The sequence below is a fragment of the Rhineura floridana genome, chromosome 12 (assembly GCF_030035675.1).
Source record: "Rhineura floridana isolate rRhiFlo1 chromosome 12, rRhiFlo1.hap2, whole genome shotgun sequence".
In the NCBI taxonomy this organism is placed as follows: Eukaryota; Metazoa; Chordata; class Lepidosauria; order Squamata; family Rhineuridae; genus Rhineura; species Rhineura floridana.
The window spans coordinates 41,169,634-41,197,543 of NC_084491.1; the positions used below are offsets into that span (position 1 = coordinate 41,169,634).

General features: G+C 44.3%; 1 protein-coding gene across 1 annotated transcript; it reads right to left on the bottom strand.

Annotated features, from left to right (window-relative positions):
* Window positions 1–229: 229 nt before the first annotated feature.
* Window positions 230–26,113, bottom strand: POU2AF1 (POU class 2 homeobox associating factor 1). The gene is made up of 5 exons (XM_061592780.1): window positions 26,047–26,113; window positions 7,990–8,126; window positions 6,777–6,819; window positions 5,962–6,233; window positions 230–1,667 (listed from the first exon to the last, which is right to left on the bottom strand). Exons 1-5 carry the CDS (start codon window positions 26,060–26,062, stop codon window positions 1,353–1,355), a joined length of 783 nt encoding a protein of 260 aa, XP_061448764.1. The 5' UTR covers window positions 26,063–26,113; the 3' UTR covers window positions 230–1,352.
* Window positions 26,114–27,910: the final 1,797 nt, after the last annotated feature.

The following is a 27,910-nucleotide window of genomic DNA, read 5'->3' on the forward strand; positions in this document are numbered from 1 at the left end:
TAGGGTAGACATTTTTTCAAATCACTTTAAGTTATCTCTTTATTTCACCCTTTAGCAATAAGAACCCAATCCTGCTCTACTCATCATAATAACTGCAGAATAAACGGACGCTTGCTTCTTACTGCAGGCAAACAAACATGCTTCTTTATTGCTGGCCGGGTAGAGAATACAACTGAAAATGAAAATGAAAATCAGAGCAAAGGAAAATCCAAGGAGTGGAAGTCTCACTTTAATCCATAATACAAAGTTCTAATATTAACTCTTCAAATGTTATGTTACTAATATACAGACTGGTTTTTTTTCAGGATCACTTAAGTAATTCTAGAGCGATTGTGATCATGAAAAATCCACCCTCAGTCAGGGAAAGTCTTCAGTGAGTGAACTTTTGTGGGCTCTTCCAGATGAGCCTTTAGTTGGGTGCTCACATTGCCTTATTCACTGAATCTTTCAGAGGGTCCTATTCTTAAATCGCTCCTGTTCTTAAAACAAGCCACTATTCTTTAAATGGAGTTGTCATTGTCTGTTATGTCACAAATTAAAAAGAAGACAATTTCCCCCAAAAAATCCTGGGGTGAGGGGAAAGCACAGCTCTGCAGGGGGTGCAGTGTCCCCATTTGTCCCCCCAACTACAGAGCTGGGGGAGGGGCTGGGAGAGGGGAATGATGGAGATGGCACACCAGGAAAGGCACCACCTTAGAAATCCATGAGTAAGTGAGGGGGAAGGGCTACAACTGAAAAAAAACATGGGCAGTGGGACTGAACACATCTGCCTCCTATCCCAGATCCGGTTGTCCCAGGGTCTGGGGGGGAAGGAGAGAGGGAGGGGAAATGTGTCTTTATTTATTCTTTAATTTATATCCCGCCCTTCCTCCCAGCAGGAGCCCAGGGCGGCAGTCTTCTCCTCCAACCCTTTCGACTTTTTTCTAGAGTAATGCAGAAGCTGAGCCAGCACTGCCCATAGAAATTAAGGAGCAGTGAGTTTCCCAGATTGCACTTCTGCTGAAAGATTGTTGTCTTGGCCTGCCTTGCAACTGTCTCCCTGTTTTTATGCCTCATGCCTCCATCCTGAAGGGAGGACCCTGTTCTCTGTGTGGTATTCCTGACTGCAGGGCTTGGCTGCTACATTTCTGTGCCAAAAAACAGGTGCCGAAGCCCCCCGCCCCCTGAGAGAGAGAGAGTGGCATTTCCCTGCAACATGTTTCAGACCCTGGAAAGAGGCTCCAGCAACACAAAAAACAAGCTCGACTTTTAACATCCAAAGGAGAGAGAGTGAGAGAGAGAGCTGACTTGCCCTTGAGCCACAAAGGTTTGAGACATTTCACATACTATCCCTGTTTGCCGAAACTCTGGTTTTAAAGGCCTTCAACTGGGAGGCTGTTGCTTAGATCATACGCGCCACTGTTTTCGTCTTGCAGAAGGAGCTTCTCGATGGTCAGGGTGCCCATCTCCTTCCTTGAGTCCTCCAGCTCTTCAGGGACCAGATCCGTGACTGAAATAGGAAGGGGGAGAAACTGGGGTGCGGGGATGGCAGTTGAAGCTGGTTGATACTGCAGGGATGCCGCTGGTAACGTCGAGATGGGCTGAGTCCATGGGAAGTAGCTCAGAGGAGCTTGCTGGTCCATGCCGTCCAGGTGAGGCACAACAGCTGGCGTAGAGGTGGATCTTGCCTGTTTGATTAAAAAAGAAAAACCACACCGACCCGTCAGTTGTGTTTCGCTAAGGCAGGGGTGGCTTACCTGTGGCTCCCCAACTGTTGTTGAGCTCAGCCTCTCACCATCTCCAGCCAGCATGCATGGCCAATGGTCAAGAGGATGGTGGGAGATGTAGCCGAGCAACATCTGGAGGGCCACAGGTTAGTCACCCCAGGCTCTAGAGGTTTTGCAACCAGCTCCAGCTGATGCTCACCCGTATCTATTTATTCATTCCCCACTCTTCACTTGTAAGGTCCCCAACATGTCTTACAAAGTCTCATCTTTAAAACAATATCAGACTTAAAAAGAAGCACAAGAACCAACAATTAAGGTGAAAAGCCCCAAAACGAAACACCGTAGAAAGCTAACAAAGAACCATTTTAATTCATTAAGAGATAGAGTGTGACTTAGTTGTTAAAGCACTGGTGGTGGTGGAGGAAACCTGTGGCCTTACAGATGTTGTTAGGCAGGGAAGCGGGAAGCTGGAGTCTGGCAACCTCTGGAGGACCACGGCTCTCCCCTCCCTCCATGAGAGTGATGGTCTAGGACTGGGGAGACCCAGGTTCAGATCTGCGCTTGGTCATGAATCTCCCTAGGTGACCTTGGACCAACCCAGTAGCAGCCAGGCGGAGTGGTAGAGCAGCCCCTCTGAGACCAATGTTGCTACAGCTTACTTGGATGGGGCTCACAGGTGGGGCAGAACAGTGGTGAGGGGAGAAGGCGGCATGGACACACTAGCAGAGCCAACCCAATACCCCTGCCAGTACAAGCACAGACCCCTGATCTCTCAGCCCCCCTGCCCTCCCTAGCACCATCTGCAGAAGCTGTAGCAGCCCCAGTGCCAGGAAGGAGGCTCCGTGGCTCAGCCCCACCACGGCAGCTACTTCTGGTCCACTCGTAGAGGAATTGTGTGAGAACAGAATGGGAGTTGGCGGAGAACCACGAAAGCTGCCCAGAACGAATGAATAAATAGACTCTGCTAACTGATGCTATTAAATGCCTGGGAGGGGAGGGAAAGAAGGCCACAGAAAACAATGGCAGAGCCCATGCTTTGCATGCGGAAGGTTTCAAGTTTACTCTCTGGCATCTCCAGTTTAAAAAAGGCCACGTAAGAGGAAATAGGCGAGATCTCTGCAGGAGAGTCAGGGTGGATATTACTGGGCTAGATGGAGAAGGAGTCTGACCCTGACACAAGGCCACTTTGCATGTTCCTACACTCCCTCTGTCTGTCCTCTCTCCTTGCCTTGCTCAGGGTCTCGACTAGACCTCCCATTAGGGATGGCGGAGAATTCCTACGGATTTGGAACTGGTACTGGAAATCACGTCGATTCGTGTGTTCATTCTCAACCCAGAACGGAAATCTGGGAAGCGGACACATTCTGTATTCACTGCTGTCATTTCTTTAGGTCTGGAAATGTCATTGTCTTCTCCCCCATTTTCCTGACCTTTCTTTCCATTGAAATCAATGGTGTGACATCATGTTACGCAATTAATTACACAGGGTTGCATTTAACTAAGCCCCACTCAGAGCAGACTGACTGAAAATAATGAATCTAAGTTAGTCGTGCCTATCAACTTCAGCGGGTGTACTCTAAGTAGGCCTAGCACTGAATACCACCCATAACTAATTATGTTATATTCGGCTTCAGCAGCAAAATAGACAGTGTTGTTTTATGCAGAAGCTGAACTAGAGCGGACTGAAAACAACACTGCACCTGATGGATACAGGATGGACCGCCTTACTAGGGATGTAAGGAGAAAGCAATTTACATCTGGCCCTGTGTTCTTTGCAAGCAATGCTGTTTCCATTCCACTGTAGTTTGGCATCTGCTAAAACCTACGTTGTTCGTTTTGCTATCCACTAGGGCTGAAATTAATGTAATTAATTACTTGATTGCTTCTTCTTTCCCCGTCATGGAGGGCTTACTCCATGAATGTGCAGTGACTGCCTGGGGAGGTGTGCGTGTACCTGAGTAAAACAAGCAACAAAACCAGAACAGAGCATGTGACTTAAGATCCTCCGACCTTTTATAGCAGGTTGCTGTGGCATGCAGCTCGGGATGTTGCTATAAACAAGGAAGATAAAGCGTTGGATCCCCTACATTGTGCCCTGTCAACGGTAACTACTTTTGCAAAGAATTCCAGTGCAGTGAAGCCTCACAGATAAAAGGGACTTCAGTATGGAAAGTCTGTGGATTCCCCCAACTACCACTCCTGAAATCAATGGGGGATCAGGTCTTTGCTTGGGGGTGAGGCCAAACAGCTGTTTTTACTTTACGTAACTTATGTAACTTTACGTAACTTACGTTTTTCTACAATATCCAGATAGTTACCACTTTAAAAATGGTTTGTGTGAATTTTAAAAAAATGTATATTTTATTGATTTTTGGAAAGGAAACAAGGAACAATACATATCAGCAAGAGGAAAACTCCCTCTTCCCTCCCTCTATCTCTCTCCACTCCACTGATTATACTCTTACCTTATCCTCACAAAATGCTGGAAAAGAACAACTTAAAAGAATGCACATCAAGATGTTGGATTTTCTACCCATGGACCCCCTTTGAGTTTTTTTTAAAATGTAAAGCACTCTCCAAAGCCGTCAAATAAAATTATTATTAATTGCATTTAAAAGGCAGCTGCAAGGAACTTTGTGCAAATATCAGGTGGAAACAGACTGGGAAGAAAACGGGTATGTATCATGATCTAGGCTCTCCCTGCAGATATTCAGATCTGATATTTGATATTTTGGGTAGCAAGGCAGAACAATGCGATTTATGGCTCTCATCAGTTACAACAATTCACAGGCTGCAGTTTGGAGCCAGGAGATTCCTCGTTAGTCAAAGGCAATGCTAAGCTGATGACTATACTTTCTGACTCCATCTTTCATTTTCCCTGAGCTGTAAACAATGACCTCCTAAACGTTTTTCCTTCTCATATGAGGAAGCTTAAATAAGTAACAGTCTGTGCTTAAACTAGAGCCAAAGAGAATTTGCATTTAAAAAATTCTCTTTGTGATGGTCCTCTGAGAATTCTGATAGCAAGCATCCACCGGGTATTTAAATATTTGCAAAATGCTCACTGCATATTGCACATGGCATCTTTATTGCTCAGTTATGCTTATTTTCAATATTTGATATTTGACAACTGGCCACACTGGGAAGGGCCGTAGCTCAGTGGCAGGGCATCTGCTTTGCATGCGGAAGGTCCCAGGTTCAGTCCCCAGCATCTCCAGGTAGGGCTGGGAGAGACCCTGGTCTGAAATCCTGGAGACCAGCTGTCAGTCAGTGTACTGCACTTAGATGGGCTGCTTCGTGAGGATGGGTGAGATATATATTTATTTAATTGATTAATTAATTAATAATGATAGATAGGCCAATGGTCTGACTGCGCATAAAGCACCTTCCTATGTTCCATACTTGATGATTAACACATGACAGTATTTGGGAACCGTGCAATCTTGACGGGAATCTTTCACTGTCAAAATCTGAATTTCAAATAAAAATGGCATAACTGAGGAGTGGGACTTGTGGGTTTCCAATTCTTTCGAATATTTGCTGAAGCTCAAAAAGACGCCTATAATGCAAATGGAAAATCTGTGTTGGCTAGAATATGTAGAGGTGCCCCAAGGCATTTTGATATCTGATGAAGAAAATATGTTTCCGTTCATTAAGGCAGAGCTGCTGCATCATAGGAAAGCCAGTCCTGATGATGTACACTTAGGATGTCTGTGTTAACAACATTCATTTGTGACACCGGCTGCAGGGAGGCTCAAATGTGCAGCAAACGTGCAAATATAATTAGACCCTCGTATCACCCTACCTGCAGTGTTGCCGATTTGTTATTGGGCCAAATTCAAGGGGTTACTATTAGTATATAAAGCCCTCAACAGCTTGAGACAATTTCACTTGACGGGTCACCATATGTACCCACTTGACTGCCTTGATTATGGAACTGAGATTTTTACAAGGGCCACATAATATTCATTCTGCGCTCTGCACCCTTATCAAACCACAGTTCCCAGGATTCTTTGGGGAAAGCCATAACTGTTTAAAGTGGTATAATACTGCAATATAATGCAGAAGGGGCCTATGTTGATGTGTTTTTAAAATTTGTTGATTTTATCTGTATTGTCATGAATTGTTTATATTGTTTTATGTAAACTGCTTGTATTAGAAGTTGTTGTTTTTATTAAGAGGTATATAAATCTTGTTCAAGAACAACTTTAAAAATAATAGAACAGACCCATTGCCCCAACCCAGTCAAACTCACCGCAAAGTTTGTGATTAGTGGCTGAGATGCATAAGTCAGCACCGAAGAAGTTCCCACCAGGGTGTAACTAGGGCACATGGGCTGGACATACATGTCTGCTGAATAAGGGCAACTGACTGCTTCATGTGACATGTAATCTGGGTAGGTGGCCCACTGGGTCAAAGGTTGCAGAGAGGCTGGAGAAGGTTGTGTCAACCACCCGGAACAGAGCGATCCGTCATCCATCACCGGTAATGCAGGACTGACAAAGTCCAAATCTGTGCAGATCTGGCCTGGGGAGGGGTGGAAGGCTTTGTCAGTTTCAGTTCTCCCAGTTTCTAATTTTTCCAATTTTAAATTCATTTCTCCACGTTTCTATGGCAATTTGCAATTTTTATTTTGTTTAAAAAAATCCTCATGAAATTTCTTTCATATTTTAGGGCAAAATTCTCCTAATACACACACTTTTGTATGCCGTTCTGACTAATGCACACTTTTTTTTGCAAGCAATTTCTCCTAATATAATGCATTTTTGTATGTTGTTTTCACAAGTATATTTATTTTTAAGGACACTTTCCCCTAAGACATACATTTTTATAAACATTGTTGGCTTGAAGAGTTGCATCGCAAAATTCGGATAAGTGCAAATTTTGAAGGGTGGCTGCCTTTTGGTTCCATTTTGCTAGAGAGGTGAACTTGATAGCTTTGCCTTTCAGTATAAACTGAATCAAATTTCTCCCTCATCCTAGGAGAGTTAGGCTAAAAGACGGCCAGAAATTCAAACCAGTGAACAAAGAGATGGAAACACAGAGAGAGAGAAGTACTGAAACACTTACCAGTGGGTGAATAGGAGGGGACTGGCTGATGGGGGAAAAACACCTAAAGGAAAATCATAGTTTGATATCAGTTATTTGAGAAACATAAACACCATAGAAACTATTACTCAGAGGCCAGCTAGGAAACTCATTTCAGCAGTGCTCAAATATGTGACCAAAGTTCACTCCCAAATAGGGTTGCCAGGCTCAGGGCCTGATCCTGATCCTGTATCTTTAGAAGAGAAAGTCAGCCAAGCACAAGTGTTATTGCAACTCTGCAATGGGACAAACCACAAGGTGGAATTCTCCCTTCTCCTCCACAACTTTTAAAGATACAGAAGACCTCTTGGTTGCCAGGCCCAGCGTCCCAGAGGTCTTCTGTATCTTTAAAAGTTGTGCAGGGGAAGGGAGAATTCCACCTTGTGGTTTTTCCCATTGCAGAGTTGCAAGAACACCTGCACTTGGCTGACTTTCTCTTCTCCTAAAGATACAGGATCAGTCTCAGGGCATGGACCTGGCAACCCTACTCCCAAATGAGATTTCAAGCCCAGCACATGGATGTGGAAAGGGCCTCTTTTGGTAGTTCTGCTGTCACAGAAATGCAGAGGATTGTGGCCCGGGAGAGGGCTTTCTCTGTGGCAGCTCCAAAACTGTGGGTCCTCCTTCCAGCAGAGTGTCTAGCACCTTTTTTGTATAGCTTCCATTTTATGTTGAAGATGCGCTTCTTTCACATGGCTTCTGACAATTATTTTGCTTTGTGGGATCCACTTTTATTGAACCTACACTGTTCTGTTTTAGTTATTCTAATGGTTTTACTTGTTTTTAGAACTGTGCATTAACCTGTAATATCCCACTCTGGGACCTTGTGGTGTAGGGAGTGGGGTAGAAATCATACAAGCAAGCAAGCAAACAAAATGGTCCCAATAGCGCCTCTGCTTGGAGAATGAAAGGCCAGGAAAAAAAGGGGGGTATATAAGCAATCCTGTCCCACGGCGTATCTGCATTTCAGCTGTGCCTATGTAGGTGTTGCCCGCAACTTCTCCCGACTCAATTTTAAAATTAAACGTTTGCTCAATGAAGGTTGAACAAAGCTTAATTTCAGGTCTGCCAAACCAAAGTGTAAACCTGGAAGGTTTTGTGTAGGCGACATCAAGATGGAAACCTATACGAATCAACAGAGAGAGAGAGAGAGGATTTTGCCCACGAACTGTGGTTTGCCCACGGTCTTTCCTACCGTTGTTGCTGCTGTGGTGGCCACGTTTGCATTCTGAACACTGCCACGCTTTCTCTTCAGGAGCTCCTTTACTGGCTCTTTGACACGGACACCTTGATAGGGACGTGGCAAGGGCAGCGGCGGCTCAGGTGCAGAAGCTGGGGGGGGAGGAATTGACCATTATTTTTCTTCCTTAGCCCTTCAAATATGTCTTCTTCAGTTTTTTAAAAAAGACAAATTTAAAAATCATTACTATTACAGTTTATTAATTTATATACCACTTAGGTGCCAAAAGAGAGCGGATTGGGAGGTGTGCAAGGGTAGTACAGAAGGAGAGAGAGGGGAAGTTCTATTGCATGAGCAGAAGTTGTTCTGCTTGAGCAATGACTTTGCTGGCTACAACTTCAAGGGAGGCTTGGAGGGTGGTGACAAGGGACAGGGTCTTTTCAGTTGTGGCTTCCCATCTGGGGAATGTCCTCCCCGCTGAGGTCTGCCTGGATTCTTCATTGACATCTCTTCGGCACCAGGTAAAGCTTTTCCTTTCCCCCAGGTCTTTGATAGACTACAATGATATTGTTTGTTATTAGTGGGCTGCCAAAGTTTCCTGTGGCTATATGGATGGTGGCGGTTGTTTTATTGAATTGTTTTTATGGTATGATATATGCATTTGTGTTGTAAGTTGCTTGGGATGTTCAGGTAAATCTAATTAACAGCAACAACAGCAACAAACCCTCCGCTCATATTATGAAGTTGCTGTGCACTGAGCTGAGGATGCTGTGTTGGGGGTCACCCAGGCCATTTGTGGGACTGCAATTCCTTGACTGGGAGCCGTGACAGGTAAACAGATGTGAAGCTGGGTTGAATGTGTAGTGTAGACATGCCCTGATCTTTCCCTCCCTTAAAAAAAAAAAAAAGCAAATTAGAATAGGTGCAGATCATAATATCTGAGTCAATGGATTGCTGATATCTCCTCTGAATAATCAAGCTGGCAGTCAGCCAAAAAGCCACTCTGAAGCCTTGCGTTATCAGCCACAAGGAGACCCAATTCGGTCCAGTATCTGAAACAGGTAAGCATTATCACACGTAAAATATTCCGCGGCAACAACTTGCCACTATATCAAAGCTTTGGGAAATAAGGAAATATTGATATATCCCTTGATAGCAACCTTTTCTGTGGCACAGCGCTTTGATTGCAATCTGCATGTATATCCCAGCTGATTCACACACCAACTTCCTAATCAAACAGGCAACAGACCTGTTCATTCTCCAGAGAAGTCCAGCTTCACCTTGTTCATCAAAGCCATATCAAAACATAAACAACTCGAAAGGTGGAATGCAGAAATGAAGGAAGCTGCTTTATATTGAGTCAGATTAATCAGCATTGTTGATACTGGCCACCAGCTGCTCTATACGGTTCGAGGCAGGGGCAGTAAAGACTGGTAGCTCCGATCTCAGTGGGGCAGTGAATCCACTCCAGGTTTTAGGCCGAGTTTTCCAGGGGCTGGCGAAGGTGCTGAAAGCCAACAGCACCTTGGACACTCCTTGAACGTTCAGACTAAAACTTGGAGTGGATTCACTGCCCCGCTGACATTGGAGCCACCAGTCTTCACTAGGTAGGGGTCTCTCCCAGCTCTACTTGGAGACCCTGAGTACTGAACCTGGGACCTTTTGCATGCAAAGCATGTCCTATCCTACTCAGCCATGTTCCTTCCCTGAAAAGGGTTGTATCCTTTAGTACTGGTGCAAAAGGCAGAGGAATATCATTAGATCATTAGGGGATCCAGAAATGGGAAAACACAGAAATGTGCAATTCCATGTGGAAATGCCGTGTATCACCTATGCAGAGGTGCCCAAGGGGGAAAAGTCCAGACGGCATCTGCCCTCCCGCTAAGTAACAAATGGTGCGATACGCCAGGAAATTTTCCTGTGTGGATCTCATTGAAATAAAAGGCAGCTGGATGAAAGGGATTGGCAGGTATAAGTAAGCCCTTGGATGGTAGCTAATTTTTAACAGCTGTCCCCATTTTCAGAGGTGTTGCCCTGTTTCTGGATGATCCTCCCCAGAGAGTGCCACCCAGCACCTTCATTGCTAAGGGGAAGAACCACAGTCACATGGCAGGGGACCTGCTCTGCACGTGGAAGGACCCAGGCATCTCCAGTTAAAAGGCCCTCAGGTTACAAGAGGTGACTGGCTGCTTTGGTGGCAATGGCTGGTATATGACTTTAGGGTGCCAGGTGAAGAACTTTCCGTTTGCCAGCTGTATGGTGAGAGAAGTCATTTAACAGACGGTTTTATCTGTCATTTTACCTTTCTGTGTTTGTACCTTTAGGCGCCGTTTGCCGCAAAACACCGGCCTGCAAGCCTTCGATAATCACACGTGATGGAGAAGTAGTGTGCTGAACAGAGACAGAGGTATATTTCTGAGGAGCGGTCTGTCCCGAAGCATGAGAAGGGTCCAGAGATTGACCCCCAGTGCATTCCCTTCATGGCGCCCCTGGTGGTCAGCCCTGGCTTTACAACAGGAGTGGAGAATCAGCCTGTGGACTCTGTTCCCTCGTGAGCAGCCTTCAGGGGATGGGGGGTGGGTGCTAGTTGTGGGTGTGGCCAGAGGCAACAGTAGGCGTAGCCAGAGGCAAAAGTGGGAAGAGCAACAGACCTGACTATTGCCTTTGAACAATAAGCTACATTCCAACCACACAACACAGTCAGAAATTTCTTCATCCACCCACCCCACATCTCTCCATTTTTCATCCAGGCAAGCAAGAAGCAGTCCAAGGATATATTTCACCCAGGCAATAGCACTTGAAGAGGGCGAGGAACAGGGCCAGTGGGGTGTGTGGCCTCAGAATAAGAGATGGGGCCTGAGCATTCATTCATTCATTGGCGATCACTCGTGGCCGAGTAAGATTGCCTTCCAAGAAAATTTGGTTGGAAGACGCCTGTGCGTGAATTGGTTTTATGTGGGGAGATCGATGCACAATGATCAACACACAATCTTGACGGGAAAAGACTTTGATCCAATGGCATGGGTACCACGATGATTGGAAGTCTTATATCTGCTGCAGCCTTCATCCGCCTTCACAGCCGTTGTAACATACACATTGTTATCCTCCACCTGTTCTACCATTGAGGACTTTCTTGGATCGTTCTTTGTCTGGTTCCTCTCCCTTGACCTTATCGCCATGGGTGACCCTGCTAGGAGTACATGACTCCTGACGGCATCACTCACAGGGTCCATTGGAACACGTAAGCCCACTCACCACTACAACCAGTGGGGTATAGGCTGAGGGGAGTCCTGAGGGCCAAACAGATGCCTGGAGGGTCACATTCCACCCATCCCGGCCTGAGGTTCTCCACAACTTCCTTACAGCATCAATTCAAAGCTCTTTAGAGTCAACACAGAACTTCCAAGTCCTAACTTTGGATTTTGGATCTGGATCGCCAGGCAGGATCAAGAAAAGCTTTGCAAAAGGTCCACTTGTCAATCTGCTACATGCAATTACACTTTACCCCCATCCAGAGTCTCCTCTAACTGCAAGTACCAGGAAACTGCTTTGCATTTATCAGGGATTGTTCTGTAAATATTTTTTATTTACCCACACGTATTTCTAACATTTTGCAATGAACAAGAAATACCTGGCTGGAAAAATATATATACTGGTTTCAAAGCCATCCGTCAAAAAAGCCTGTTAAGAAAATGTAATCCAATTCTTCTGGATTTCTGAACAGATGGACAGAAATTATAAGCAAAGAATATTATTTTATGCAAGTCTGAAGGTTCATCTGAGAATTTTGGTCTAGTTTTACAAGGTGCTGCTGGGCGCTATAATTCAATCCTTGATGGATCTGTTCATACGCTTGTGCCAAAGTCCATAGTCACATGCTTTTCATGATCACATCTAGCTCTTGAGTTGCTGGCCTGATCCAGTTTTTAATAAAAAATATATTGTTTTCAGCTGTTTCTTTCCAGCAAAGTGCATATTGCAACAAGCTCTGGGGATAGAGTAGGCTAGAAATTTAAGGAAACAATCATTTCCCCCCCCCCCATGAATGGAGTAAACAATTCAGGAGTAAGTAAGATGCACATCAAGACAACACTTAGTCCACATCACCAACAAAAACAAAGCATGGGTATTAACAAGTCTATCTGCTCATGTATATTTCCTGTTGCTCTCAACTTTCCCATAATTCCCATGGACCTAGGGTTACCATCATTTTGTCATTTCAAAAAGAGTACATTTGGCTTCGATAAGTGAAAAGTAAGAGTATCCTGTTGCACCATCTCAAAAAGAGTACATCTACTCTTAAAAGAGTACGGTTGGTAACCCTACATGGACCCTCATTGTTCACATGGCTCCCGTTGACAACTTTCCCATGTCTCCTGTTTATCTTCAACTTCTCCACAGCCTCTCATCTTCCCTCCTCCTCTCCACATCTTTGTCAAGATTAACATTGCAAGCTCCTTGGGGCAGGAAAGTTCCCCCCCCCTTTTACTTATGTTCTGCAAACCTCCATGTGCATTGATATGTATGACTGCACAAGTGGTGCAATCTTCTTATAGATGAACAGGCAAGCAACCTTGGGGAATGAATGACTCACATTCTAGCACACCACAAAACAGCCCAGGCTGGCAGGTAAGAGCAGCCTGATTCTTAGTTCCTGTGGTCACCATTCATGGCTGACGTTCATTTATATGGTGAGATGTAAAGCACTGCATTTGGGGATGGTAGTCTGGCCAGGGCAAATCCTGCCCTGCACCCCCATCACTGATTGGCCCCATAACAGGGATCCTACAGCAGGCTGTTCTTTTAGGAATCCATGAATCAACTATCAAAACTACAGGCTGTTTGCTAAGTACGATTTTAAGCTCCGGGTTCCAACACCAGGAAAAATAAAAATAAAGGAGAAGGTGCCCAAGGATATAAAAACAAGCAAACAGACAAAGGCCTCATTTACGCTGCGTCATGCCACTTCCCCCAAAGAATCCTGGGAAACATCATTAGTTAAGGATGCTGAGATTTGTCAGAAGTCCCCAATTCTCCACACAGAGCTGAAGTGCCAGAGTTTCCTGGGAAAGTGGGATTGATCGTTAAACCACTCTGAGAAGTGAAGCTCTGGGAGGGGAATAGGAGGACTCCTAACAACTCTCAGCACCCTTCACAAACTACACTTCCCAGGATTCTTTGGGGGAAGCCATGACTCTTTAAAGTGGGATCATACTCCTTTAAAGTTATAGTGCAGGTGAGACCAAAGTCAGAACCCCCAAAACAAAAATTGGTATAAAAGCAATTTACAAATTGACAAAACAAGACTATACAATTATAACAAAGGGTTTATTGCCTCCCAAAACTGTAGTCCAAAGGTGAGTTTTTCAAAATATAAAAGAAAGGGGTGACTCCCAACTGTCATCCTCTCATTTATACCTTCAGCCATTCAAACACTCAGCCAATATTCATACAGCATTCTCTAGCATTCTAGCCCATGTACTCCCCCCTCTCACTCAGTCACTTACCATATATCACTTAATAAAACCGCACTTGCCATATTTACAGATATTAAAATACAGGGACATCACAGCTTACCCCAAAGAATCCTGGGAACTACAGTTTGTTAAGGGTGCTAGTGCAAAACGCGGCGGCCAGATTGCTGACAAGGACCAAGCGGTCCGAGCATATAACACCTGTTCTGGCCAGCTTGCACTGGTTGCCAATATGTTTCCGGGCTAGATTCAAAGTGTTGGTATTAACCTATAAAGCCTTATACGGTGCGGGACCACGATATCTTGCGGAACGCCTCTTCCGATATGAACCGGCCCGTGCACTACGTTCTGCTACGAAGGCCCTCCCCCGGGTTCCGACTCACAGGGAGGCCCGGAGGGTGATGACAAGATCTAGGGCCTTCTCAGTGGTGGCCCCCGAACTATGGAACAGTCTCCCCGAGGAAGTACGCCTGGCGCCGACTCTGCTCTCCTTCCGGCGCCAGGTCAAAACCTTCCTATTCTCTGAAGCATTTTAAGTTACACTGATTTACTTTTTAAAATGTTTATTGTATTGGATTGATGATTGTATTTTAGTATTATTTTGTTATTCATTGTATTTTTATGCTATTTTATGTTCACCGCCCAGAGAGCTATTGCTAGTCGGGTGGTATATAAATTTAATAAATAAATAAATAAAATAATAAATAAAGGCTGCTGGGAACTGTAGCTCTAGGAGGGATCTCCCAACAACTCGTAACTAGCTACAGTTCCCAGGATTTTTTGAGGGATGCCACGACTGTTTAAAGTGGCATAATAGTCCTTTAAGTGGATGGTGTGGATGTGACCACAGTCAATGTTTTTGGTGGTGGTGATGGTTTGCAAAACTTTGGCTCCCGAAGGAACCGAGATAACTTTGACTCCAGAATAAGCTGAGATACACTTTCCAGCTCTCTTGGCTTCTTCAACTGCAGAAGGCTTATCACCGTTATGTCTCTTGCGCTAAGCACCACCACCGCCATAGGAGTGATAGGACGGCAGGGAATGCCCTGCTTTGGAAGGCTTCCTTCAGCAACGTATCGGTGTGAGGTCTGTCTGCTCCATGCGCTGCATCTTGTCAGTGGCTGATTCTTATCATGAGATAAGAACTGCTGGAAGCTGCCCTTTGTGTGTGTGTGTGTGTTTTAAATTATTATTATTATTATTATTATTATTATTATTATTATTATTATTATTATTAAAAAGGAGAGATTATTCAGATTCAAGCCAAATTTTATTCCCCACCTCCAGAGCATTCAGCGTCTCACTGCTGTTACACTGCAGGGGAAATGAATAACAAATGGCTATCTGGGAAAGGGAAAGCGTTTCATGTGCCTTCCCAATTGTAATGTCCACAATGTCAGAAGTTTTCATAAACACACCCACCCAATTTCAGTGGGTGATTTCGTGTGTCCTGGGTACTCGCACTGAAAATGAATGGCCACGATGACCCCTGACTCTGGCCTGGTCTACCCGTGGGGCAGAATGAGGTGGTAGAGTCCTGAGGTGTTAGAATGGGCTGTATCACTTCAGAAGGCAAGTGGAGGGGGACCACACTTTTGAACACTCCCTGACTTTAATAAACCTACTTAAACCTAGGAAGCTGCCTTATACGAAGTCAGACCGTTGGTCCTTCTAACCTAGTATTGTCATCTCAGCTGGCAGCAGCTCTCCAGGCTCTGAGGCAGAGAGAGGTCTACCTGATCCTTTGAACTAGAGATGCCAGAGATCAGTTTGGTCTATGATAGTAAATAAAAATCAGTCAATCAGATGCCAGAGATTGAATTTGGGACCTGCCCTGGGCAAAACATGTGCCACTGAGAGATGGTCGCTCACTTATTGTCTGCTCTTATTCATTTTTCCTTACATTTATATACTATCTTTCTTCCATCATGCAACTCAAGGTGGCACACGTGCGGTTCCTAAGTGGTCACCCATCCAGGCCCTGTCCACGTTACAACCTGCTTAGCTTCTGCAAAGTGGTGGCCTCATGTGCCTCCAGACCAGCCTTCCCCAACCCAGTGCCTTCCTGATGTTGTTGGACTCCATCTCCCATCAGTTCCAACCAGAATGGCCAGTGCTCAGGGATGATGGGCGTTATAGTCCAGCATCATCTGATGGGCACCAGACTGGGGAAGGCTGCTTCAGACCATACTGTCATCCTAGATAAGCTCCTGAGGAACCCAAGCTTTCCCCAGGACGATCAGGGTTTGAAAACCACAGTGATAGATGACGCTGACCACGGGAAATTTTCAACGGCCCTGAGAATTTGCTGAGGGATTTTGGAAAGGTTTATTGGCAACAGCCGGTTAAGGATGTTCAGATAAAAACAGAGCTGAGCCCTTTTTTGAGCACCTGCCAACCTTCGGTCACCCTTCCTCTTCGAGTTAGTTGAAATGGACGGTTTTTAGATGAGTCATGCTGACTGTCCATTGAGCCAACTTTCCCTTGCAAAGAGTCTGTCATCCTGTAAAGGTTTGCATGGCTGACTGGTTGCTTTTCAACCCCAAAAGGGCACACTTTCTGCCAGGCTTTTCCCCACCCTCTCCAACACTTTGGCAGGTGACAAATTTATCGGTTTTGCAGCGTAAACCAGAACACAAACTATTGCTTTTCTTTTCCCCTCTTGCATCTCCAGTATAATCACAATACACCAAAATAACAGAATAATACGCTTATGAGGAGATACAATGGAAATCTTTGTTTGCAGAGACCTTGAAACGCAAACATTCACTTGATAACAAAACACACACACAAGCCTCAAGGTGCATAATAATCACAATTTAGAGAAATCCTTTTATTCTCAAGGCAGTTGAGGATCTTGGCTTGTATCTTAAAAACCGAATTACACAGAATACTTTCTCACACCTTTGCACACACTGTGCTCATTTTTTTTTAATAAAAGAGAAGAAACCACATTTAATATTGCATACAAGGCCCTAATCCCCTGTGTGCAACAGTGGTGTACCTTGTGTATAATGTACACAACTTAAACACAGAGACCTTCGTCAACAGTACTTTGTGGCATGTCCACATTACAGGCCTCAGCTGGTTTTAGCAGTCTTTCCTTCCTCCTAGAGAACCGTATGACCATAAGAAGACCTTGCACAGTCAGGCCAATGGCTCATCTAGTCCAGCATCCTGTATTCACACTGGCCAGCCAGCTGCCTATGGGAAACCTAAAAGCAGGACCCTGAGAACTATAGGTCTATACAGCAGCCTTTCCTAACCAGTGTGCCTCCAGATGTTGTTGGACCACAACTCCCATCAGCCTCAGCTAGCATTGCCAATGCTCAGGAAGATGGGAGTTGTAGTCCAACAACATCTGGAGGCACACTGGTTGGGAACGGCTGCTATAGAGAACACCTCCCCAAACTACAGCTCCCAGGATGCATTGGGGGACTCCCGGCTGTTTAAAGTGGTAGAGAACCATTGCAGATTGGTAGTCTAGACAAAACCTTAGCCTAGGCAGTGACTTGTGATGTACAAGTTGCCCTCTGGACTGGACTGTCAATGCAGAAGTATCAGAAGTCGCTACCTTCCTCATATCAAGGAGCAAATGCTTCACATGTGCTTTGACTTCAAGGCATAGCCTACGCTACGGCTAGGAAAAGGTGATCAATTCAATTCAGTTCACATTTAAAGCTGAATATATCAAATTTGCACTCTCCAAAACAATATAACCAAAACATAGCCATCCCTCGAAATCTGTACTTATCCGAATTGTGTGATGCAGTTCTCCAACCTGAGCGTGGAGATTCTACTTCAGTCACCATGGCGGATTTGATCATTTGCATGGACAAAATGTAGGCCACACAGCCCACAGAAGTAGGTACGCTGACCATTTTTTGTTTTTGTGGATGCAGCATCTCAAAAGGAGGTTCACAACATATACGCCATCCTGAACGGAGAGCCCTGGAGCGAGAGATCTCTCTGTGATCTCCAGAGTACCGACTTCCTCCTTGGCTGGCCTGCTGCTGTGTAACAGGTAGCTCTCTTGTGGGAATGCCTTCTGCTTCCGACTCTGGTGCCAAACTCAGCACTGCATCAACACATACAAGGCAACCCTTGTTTTCCTGGCTGTCAATTGCTCCCATTGCTTTGTCAGTGAGCTCGCAGCCTCAATTTGACACCGTGCGCGTCTCCCAGAACACTCTGATTCCTTAACAGTGTCAATTGTGCTGCACCCCTCCCCTGGTGCATGTTGAGGCCTGTTCTGTTGGAGAGAACCCCCAGGTGCTCTTCTGAAACTGCCACAGGTCTAGCTTTCCCAGGGTGGCCTTTGATTTTTTGGAGCAAAGCTGACACTTAAAAGAATGGCTCTAACCCCCCCTTCGGTCACATCTGGGGCAGGGTGTTTCAATAAACATTTAACCCAGTGCAAAGTTATTAAGCAAACACCAGACCGGGAATGTTTGCTTGGTGATCAAAAGCTCATGAGCAAACATGGAGATGGTTATACAGTGTGGAAGAATTCTGAGTATATGGCTGACCTGGCATGCTGAACGCTTTAACACAGGCATTATTGGTGCACGTGGCACAGGAGGAAAATCCCACCAATAAGAAATCGTATAGGCCTATCTGTCCAGTGCCTAACTCTGAGTGCTGGAAAGATTGAGCCCCAACAACTGAAGAGGCTGTAGAAGCCTCGCAACAGAGGAGGCTGACCAAGATGGAGTTTGCACAGAGAGAACAAACAGCTCTGTCAGTAGTCGTTGGATAGACAGATCTGTCTATGGGCCCATCCATACCGAACAGCAAAATCCGTGTTTTTGGTAGCCTCAAGATCCATACATGTCCTGTTTGTGGCCGGATTATTGTGAAAACCCGATGATCAAGAATCCATACATGTGGGCTTTTTGGGGGGGGGGTCTAAATTGCTTTAGCATTGGCCACACCCCTAGGTCCACCCCTTTTCAGTGATTTGCCCATAACAGTGGCCTGCTTTTTGTGTTCTTTTTTGGAAGAGCACAGAAATGCTTTTTTAAAAAAAAATTCCAATGCATGTGCAGGTTTGTAGATGTGCTGTTGGGTGGGAAGGAGACAAGGGGTTTGGCATATGATGGAGGAATGCCCATGGGCCACCTATTGCAAGAAAGTCTGCGGCGTTGCGTCTGAGCGCACAGACATTAATGTGATTGATTATCGATTTAGGAAAGCATATTGGTTTTTTGGTGGTATTTCTAATGTGGATTTGTGAACACGGAAATCCCTGCTAGGCTCCAGAGCTTGGAAAAGTTACTTTTTTAAACTACAACTCCCATCAGCCCCAGTCAGCATGGCCACTGAGTGGGCTGATGGGAGTTGTAGTTCAAAAAAGTAACTTTTCCAAGCTCTGCTACTAGCTTGCAATGTGATATGGATGATGGTGAATCAATGAGGACACAAAGCTATAACACTGCAGATTATACAGTCGTATGGATGGGCCCTATGCCTGTTCCTCTCACTTTCCCATTGTCCCAGTCTTAAGTTCTGTTCTCCACATTTCCGCACCAGTCATGAAAATCTGTCAGCATTTGAGTGCAGCTTTCTCCTAATATACTGTAGTTTGTTAAGGGTGCTGAGAGTTGTCAGGAGAGCCCTCTTCCCCATACAGAGGTACAAGTCCCAGAATTCCTTGGGAAGAGAGACTGATTGTTAAACCACTCTGGGAACCATAGTTCTGTGAAAGGAATAGGGGTCTCCTTATGGCTCTCAGCGCCCTTTAACAAGCTACAGGTCCCAGGATTTTGGGGGGGAAGCCATGACTGTTTAAAGGGATATAACACTGCTTGAAATGTAAGGTGCAGATGTGGCCTCTTCCTGCTGGGGTTCTCTTTGCTACCTATGTCCTGTGCTACAGTTTAAGAGAAGCCATCCATTAAAAACCCTGATAATGTTGTTAGCAGTCAAGCAGGAGGCTTATGAAGCCTCAGTGAGCTTTATTCTCCCCACTGACTGTTTCCTAAGGCGGCTTTGCCTGACCGGAGGAGGCGTACATGATGGAAGCACACGATGGTTTCATCTTTCGGTATCACTGCTTAAGAACTTTCAGAACTGGGTCCCAAACCCCCACTTCACCTGCTGCAGAATCTGTGAAGGATAAGCATGTGACACCCACCTGTTCATTTCAACAGTGCTTGCACAGGGAAAGGACCCAGTTGTTTTTTAGGACTCATTTGCACAGCGGCAGTTAAGAACCCTGCTGGGTGGGACCCTCGGCCCTGCACCGTTTCCCCAACAGTGGCTGGGGAAGCCTGTAAGCAGGACATGAAAGTAGGGTTGCCAGGTTCATGGCCTGAGATGGATCCTGTATCTTTAGAAGAGAAAGTCAGCCAAGTATTCTTGCAACACTGTAATGGGAAAAACCACAAGGTGGAATTCTCCCTTCCCCCTGCACAACTTTCAAAGATACAGAAGACCTCTTGGTTGCCAGGCCCAGCCTCCCAGAGGTCTTCTGTATCTTTAAAAGTTGTGCAGGGGAAGAGAGAATTCCACCTTGTGGTTTTCCCCATTACAGTGTTGCAATAACACCTGCACTTGGCTGACTTTCTCTTCTCCTAAAGATACAGGATCAGTCTCAGGCCCTGAGCCTGGCAACCCTACATGAAAGTAAGAGGCCTCCCCTGTTTGTCCTCAGCATATTTTAGTCAGAGATACACTGCGTCTGAACCTGGAGGGTCTATTTAACCATCTTGATCTGTATCATTTGACAGGGCTTTTTCTCCCATGAATTTGTCTAATCCTCTTTTAAATCCATCTAAGACAGCGGTTGTCAGCACTGTATTGTGGCAGTGAATTCCATAAATGAATTTTTGATGGTCTGATGTGCATTTCCACAAATGACCAAATAAGAAAACATTCAGAAGATTATGATATGAATGGGCGTTGGATCACGACCAGAATGTGGCTACGTAAAAGTCCATTTGAAAAAATACAGTCATAGTAAAGGAGCACAGATACCCACTCTGAACAATCCACCCAGCTGTAGTTGAGCATTTTCCAAGTCCTATTAAACTATTAGGTCATAGCCAACTTCTACTCAGAAACAGACCCATTGAAACTGTCTCCTCTGACTAAGAGCAGCATTGGATAGACCTATTGATTGCAAGTCCCAAATGGGACTTGTTAATCATTTGCTTAAGGCTGCAATTCTGTACACACTTACCTGGTAGTAAACCCCATAGAACTCAATGGGACTGAGCAGACATTTAATCCCCCCCCATATTTATCAAATTTTTATACCAACTGGCCAATCAAATTCTCGGTGTGGTTTACATAAACAGTAAAATACAAAGTATAACTCACAACAGAAACACATAAAATAAACCAATAACAGTAATCAGAAAGCAAAACACCTAGTAACCCCATCCCACCCCAAAAAACCCATAGCAGCATCAAACACAGCAAGGAAGAACTTGGTGCAAATACCGAAACACCCAATAGATTGGAATTAAAAGAATGTATAGAGATCCTGTAAATCTCTTCCACTGAAGTCAGTTGGTCTGCAAAGTGCTTGACTTTGACTGGATTGTGCCTACAGAAGAACAAACCTGTCAGTTTCAGTTCTCTCTGATTTCCCCATATTAATATTTTATTCATTCATTCATTCAACAAAATGTATATATCACTCGCCTGTAATAAAAACTCAAAGCACTTTACAATAAAACCGCAAAGCGGTTTACAGTTTCAAATTCAGTTCTCCACATTTCAGCACCAATTTGCGAATGTTAGTGAAAACAATCCTCATGAAAATTCATCAGCATTATGGAATAAAATTTCTCCTACTTAATTCCATTTTTGCATGCAGTTTTGCAAACATTTTTGCAAATTTCCCCCCCAATATCATGCATTTTAGTAATTATTTTCATGACTATATGCATTTATATGCACACTTTACACGTATATGTGGTTTTGTACACATTTCTTGGCTAGAGAGCTGCATTGCAAAATTCTGAGAAGTGCGAATATTGAAGGATGGCTCGGTTTCGGTTTGCAAACTGTTTCAGATTAAACGAGTTGAATTTTTCTGCCATCCCTAGTCAATGGTAGAGCAGAAAGTCCTACCATTGGAGCTAAGATTATGCAACCTGTGTGTGAACAGTTGTAGGATGCAAGGGTAGCTAGCTGCTATACCCCTCTGCTTCGGCTACCACCACAAAAGTGAGTGGCTGCATTTTATGCCTGTAAACTTTTCCTGCATAAAAGTACATACAGTAGGGCTATGTTTTGCAAGGATTACCCCACCCCACCCCAAAAGGCAGAATATATAGATTTATTAAATAAAAGAAAAATAAGAGTTCTGTGGTACTGTATCGCTTGAAATAAATATTTGTCATCTCAGGACCGGCCCCACCTTTAGGTAAAGTGAGGCAACTGCCGCAGGTGGCAGATGCTGGAAGGGAGCAGCGGCAACCCCCTAGCTGTTCCCCATAAGACTCCCAGCCATTCTGAAATTTTGGGGGGGACATGATAAGATGTTGTGATAAGCAATTGTTGGCCCACACTTTCCAGGGCATTTGGCCATCACTTTCTTTACTGCAAAATGTCTGTATTATTTTTGGAAGTGGGATTCTTGTACAAGAGCTGGAATCCATTTTACTTGTGCAACCTTAATTTGCTGGTATGCATTTGAATTCCACCTGAAAAATAGTGGCATTCTAGAAGTGTCCCAAATGGTACATTCCCCAAAAGAGAAGATGAAATCTGATTTTCAGTTCCCTTGCTTCTTAACTGTGCGTATAAATCCCATGGGTGGGGTGTCTTTTTCTGTTCAATCCAACACACTCCTACTCTAGTGTAGAGCTAAATGGGAATGAGTCCTAAGTGAGTATGCATTGGATTGCATCTTAATGTCTAGTGCTCTGTAGGTTTCTGAACCAGATTTTAGCATCTGTTACTGCTATAGTTATATATATCTTATGAACTGTATCATTATGTTTTACTGTTTCAGATTCTCTTATTGATTGATGTGCTATGTTTTTACCTGTTTTTTTCTAATTCGTAAGCTACTTAGGATATATCTTATATAAAAAAGCAAAGTTGAATGAAATAAATAAATGAGAGCAGGCTGTGGTTACCCTGTGGTAAGAAAAAGGCACTCTGCACATGCTCAAATGCAACAGCCCGACAGCAGGCTTACAATGGCCTCACCAATGATATACAACTTAACTCTTTCCTTACTATTATACATTTTTAGAAGGCAGATGCAAAAGATAAGATTCACTTTCTAAAATGGAAATTCTTTGGTTTTCAACTATTGTGGCCTTTTAAAAAAAATATCACTGCAGTCATGAATCATTCAGTGACATTTGATTCATAGTGACTAATCCTGACAAAAGCATTGGAAATATGCTCTGTATATTATACATGCTGGAAATTTACTTTGCCCCATGTAATTGTAAATCATCTCATTACAAAAAAAAGTGAGAAAGGCTGTTAATGGCTATTAATCCTGATTGCTGTGCACTACCTCCATTGTTGGAGACAGTATGCTCCTGATTATCAGTTGCAGGGAACTGCAAGTAAGAAGAGTGTTACCCTTCCATCCTGCTTCTGGACTGCGCATAGGCATCTTTTGTCTTTCATCTCTCTGTAGAATGGTGCTGTAACTTCACTATTATCTAGCCACTCTATGCCTCTCTTGGAAGCCTTAGGTAAGCTATTTATTCCTGGCTTCAGCTCCTCATAGTTCTAACAGCTATCTTTCCAGGTTAAGTGCGGGGAAACACAATGGTAAGGCAGTTCCTGGGATTACCGGTACTTCAGTTTTGAGACTGACAGCACAAATCTATACCTCAGGGTGGCCACACTTCAAGCTTGTGAGATTGTGAGGGATAGGGGGGAATTTGATTCAGTTTGCATTTAAAGCTGAATTTATCAATTTCACATTTTCTGAAACAATTTGAGGACCAAAACTCAGCCATCCTTCAAAATTCACACTCATCTGAATTTTGCGATGCATTTCTCCAACCAAACAATGTTTACAAAAATGCATATATTAGTGTGCCCAAAATGAAAATATCGGTGAAAATATATGCATTACATCAGGATAAATTGCTTGCAAAAATATGTACATTAGTCAAAACTGCATATAAAAATGTATTTATGAGGAGAAATTCGCACTAAACTGCTGAAGAACTTTCATGGACATTTTTTAAAATGAAAAATCGCAAATTGCTGCAGAAATGTTGAGAACTGAATTTAAGATTAGAAAACTGAGAAACTGAGATAGCCAAAACTGGCTGAACATTCCTTCCCTAGTGTGTGTCCTTTGCACTAGAACCCCGAGGCCCCCTAATCAGAGCCCAGTGCAAAGCAGAGGAAGAAGGGCCATAAGGTCAGTTACCTGTTGCACCCCACAAATACACCTGTGCTACTATGGATCAAGGATTCTAACACAAAACCCTCCAAGTGGCAGTAAAGCTGCACAAAGACCCCATGAAAGGCAGCCAATTACTACTCATATTTTACAGGTGACATTGAGAGGCAATTTGCACAAGGTCATCCATGGCAGAGATTTATTTTTTAAAACAACTTTCCATTTTACTTACTATTGTTGAATTATTAGGAATCAGAAATACTTGCCAAATTGCTGTAAGTCGCACAGATTTATATATATACACAGATATTGTACTAAGACCCAGATCTACCTTCTGCCCAACTTGGAGGTATGTGAAAGGATCTGTCAATTTCGGTTCTCAGTGTTTCTTATTTTTCCAGTCTTAAATACAGTTCTGCAGAAATGTGCATTGTTTAAAAAAATTCTAATGAAAATCATTCAGCATGTTAGTGCAAATTTCTCCTAATAAACAAATTTTCGTATACAGTTTTGACTAATTAACACATTTGGTCAAGCAATTTTTCTTAATATAATGCATTTTTTGTTACTTATTTTCACAAATATATTGATTTTTATGTACACTTTTACCTAAAATATGCCTTTTTGTAAACACTGCTTGGCTGGAGAACTGCAATGCAAAATTCTGATAAGAGCAATTTTTGAAGGCTATGTTTCAGTTCTCATAAACAGGGCCGGTTCTAAAGGGAGGCCAGGTTGGGCACTGGCCCAAGGGCCCCGGAGCTACAGGAGCCCCTGAGGGGCCCTCCGCTCCCCTTCCGCAATCCGCATCCCCCACGCCCCCACTTACCTGTCAGCCGGCTTTTTAGCATTGCCCTTAATGAAGATGGCGGCTGCAGCTTCCCTAAGGTACTAAAGCCGCTGCCGCCATCTTAGTTGATGGCAGAGATGTGCGCACGTAGCACGTACGTGTGCCATCAACAAAGATGGCAGTGGAGGCTTCATTCCCCTTAGGGAAACCGCGGCCACCATCTTCATTAAGGGCAATGGTAAAGACTAGACAGGTAGGGGGGCCGTGGGGGACCATGTGTGGGGGGGTGCACACCCACCCACCCACTGGGGAGCCAGGGCAAGCTGATACCCAAGGGCCCCTGTATGCCTGGAGCCAGCCCTGCTTATAAAAGTCTCATAAAGGGCAAATTTGATAGATTCAGATTTAAATGCAAACAATCTAATTTCTCCATCTCTACTTGGAAGTAAATCTCACTGTATTTAGTGGGACTCACTCCCTAGTAAGTATGTTCAGGATTGTTGGCTAAGCGTAAGGTCAAAAGGAATGGCTTCTAACAGGCCTGGGATTGTACTTTGAATGACACTGTGCATTCTGTAGGTGTGCTGAAAAACAAGTGACGGGTCAAGAAAACTTGTCTTTCCAGTGCACAAAAGCCAAATGTCTTCCTTGAAGACATTGCCACAGATCCGTCAGGATTTAGTTCATTGAAATGAGCAAGTGTCAATTCTTAGCAAGAGCACTTGAAGCAAAATTGGATAGATCCAAAGTGAGGGTTAAAAAAACGAACCTTCATTCTGTCCACTGGTTGTCAAACAGGACCCAGTGAAGATACAAAGTAATATTAAATGGCAGAGTGAATCTGAATGCTTATCATCATCATCATCAACATTATTATTATTATTATTATTATTAAATATCCCACCCTTCCTCCAAAGGAGACCAGGGCGGCAAACATATCAATACTAAAACAATACAGTTAAAACATATGTAAGGTGCCACCTTTTATCACCCCGTAAGCACTGCTCCCCCCCTGCCAAATGCCAGAGATCAAGAGTGCAAGGCGTCTGCCAAGCTAAGCCTTCAGCCCTGGCACCTTCTTTCTTGATGCTATGGAACGTTAGATCTGGAAGAGTTCAGGGCCATCTCTGCTTAGGGTCTTGTTGTGGGGCCTTGGCAAGGCACACACGCTCAGTCTCAGTCCCTCCACCGGTGTAAAATGTGAATAATCATGACCTACCTCACAGTTGGTCCAATGCAATAAAGACTGAGAAACACTTTGGAAAATTAAAGAGATAATAAAAAATAGCAGTTCTTTCTCTAATTAACAATATTGTTGCAGTGATCTTAATGCCGTCATTGTCCTGCCGTGCAATCCTAACAATGTCTAATCGGAAGCAAGTTCTATGGAATTCAGTGGGACTCACTTCCAGGTAAGTGGGGTTACGATCACACACTAGTTATTTAAAAAAGAGAGAGAGGCCAGAACTCACATTTTTGCCAGTGCATATTCTGGGGCAGGATGGAGTCCTTTCCACCCCCGTTTGGCTTTTTAGTTGTTCTTTGCGCCTTGATGTGATAACAGCCTTTCAAGATGTTCCTTTCAGCTTTTTTAAAAGACCAGGTTCCCGCTGCACAGCGTGACGATGTCACATCCTCTAACCACAAGCACTTCAGAAGAAAAAAAATCCCTCCCTTTTGCTCTGTGCTGTTCTTCACCACAACATACAGTTCCTCCAAGGTTACTGTAATGTGGAAGATATTGGGTACAAACGACACATTTCATTATCGGAGCGTTAAAAAAACAACAAGAACAACCCACAAAAAAACAGCACACATTGAAGGCTTAAGGAAGTCATCTGCTCTTCATGGGAGGAAAGACACCTTTGTAGGATTCTAAATCTGGGAACAGCCGAGAAACCCTCTTGTTAAAGGACCCTTAGGCCCAGGGGCCAAATATGGCCCTCCAGACCTCTCTGTGTGGCCCTTGGAACTCTCTCTAGGCCACACCCACTTTCCCTAGGCCACACCCTCCCCACTGGCTCTGCTTTGCACTCTCAGGGTTTTGCAGGGCTGGGAAGTCTCCTTGAACTGTGGTAATGCCTTTTGCTTGTCTGGGTGGAGAAGTGTGTGTGTAGAAACTAGCCTGCAATACCAAGGTAAAATTTACATTAGTTGCTCCAAGAAAACTTTTGCCTCCAGCACGTGGTCCTGGGAAGGATGTTCAGAAGGGAATGTAGCCCTTGGGCTGGAAAAGGTTCCTTTCCTGCTCTAGTCTTAGGGTTTTGACTCATGTTCCGATGAGAGCTGCTGGGCTGTGGGAGAGGCACCACAGATCAGTGGTAAGGCGCATGCTTTGCATACATAAAGTCCCAGGTTCCATCTCTGGTGTCTCCAGTTAAAAGGATCAGGCAGCAGGTGATAGGACCCTGGCTGAGACCCTGAAGAGATGCTGCCTGGCAGAGTAGACATAGACAAGGCCCCATGCCATGTTTTAAGACAGCATCCCAGGTTCCTGAAATCTGCTAAAACTAGTTGGCAGCAGGGGTGTGGTTGTCTGGGGAATCTGGCGACTCAGGGGGCTTTAGATCTCTTATGTTTTTGGGAGCAGGGTCCCAGCAGCATTCCTATGTCCCCAGCATCCAATGAGTCAATCAGCCTGAATGGGGAGTGAGTTAGCCACTGAGAAGAGTCTTCTAAAATGCTTCCTTGTCCTTTCCTGCTGATTGGGGCCAATCAGAGTGAAAGGAGGTAAGTCAGCCACTCAAAAGACTCTTTTCGGTAGCTAATACTCTCCCCTTTTGTGCTTATTGGGATGTCTGTTGTTGTGGGAGAAGGCATACAAGTTTCTTATTCTCAACTCAACAGCAGAAAGGCTGTGACTAGCATGAAGGGACCCTGCACTTCTGAATTTGCCACTACGCTACTGGTTGGCAGTTCTCTATATATTGATGTGTACCAGATGACGGCCTTGTCTCGGCTCAGCAACGGTTCTTGACAATGTTAAAAGAGAGGTGGCTGGTGTTTTTCGTTCTCTCCTCTCTCTTTTCTCTGATCAGCTTCTTTACAAGAATCTGAAGTCCCTGGGGTCACTATGTCAGGAAACACCTGTAAGAACTTCATGCGTCATTGGACAAAAACGACCGATTCCTTTCGGGTTTATGCATGTTAAAATATAACATTTCCTATAACAGAAGACAAGGGTCAAAGCAATGTACTTCAGGGTTAGTCATCCTTTAATCAAAATGACACTTTGAAAAATGCAGAAATATAGAGAGATGAAACAGCTACAGCAGTTTCAGTAAAGACTTAGGGTCTGTTTTTAGAACCTCAGAGGAGCCTGGCTGCTGGATCAGA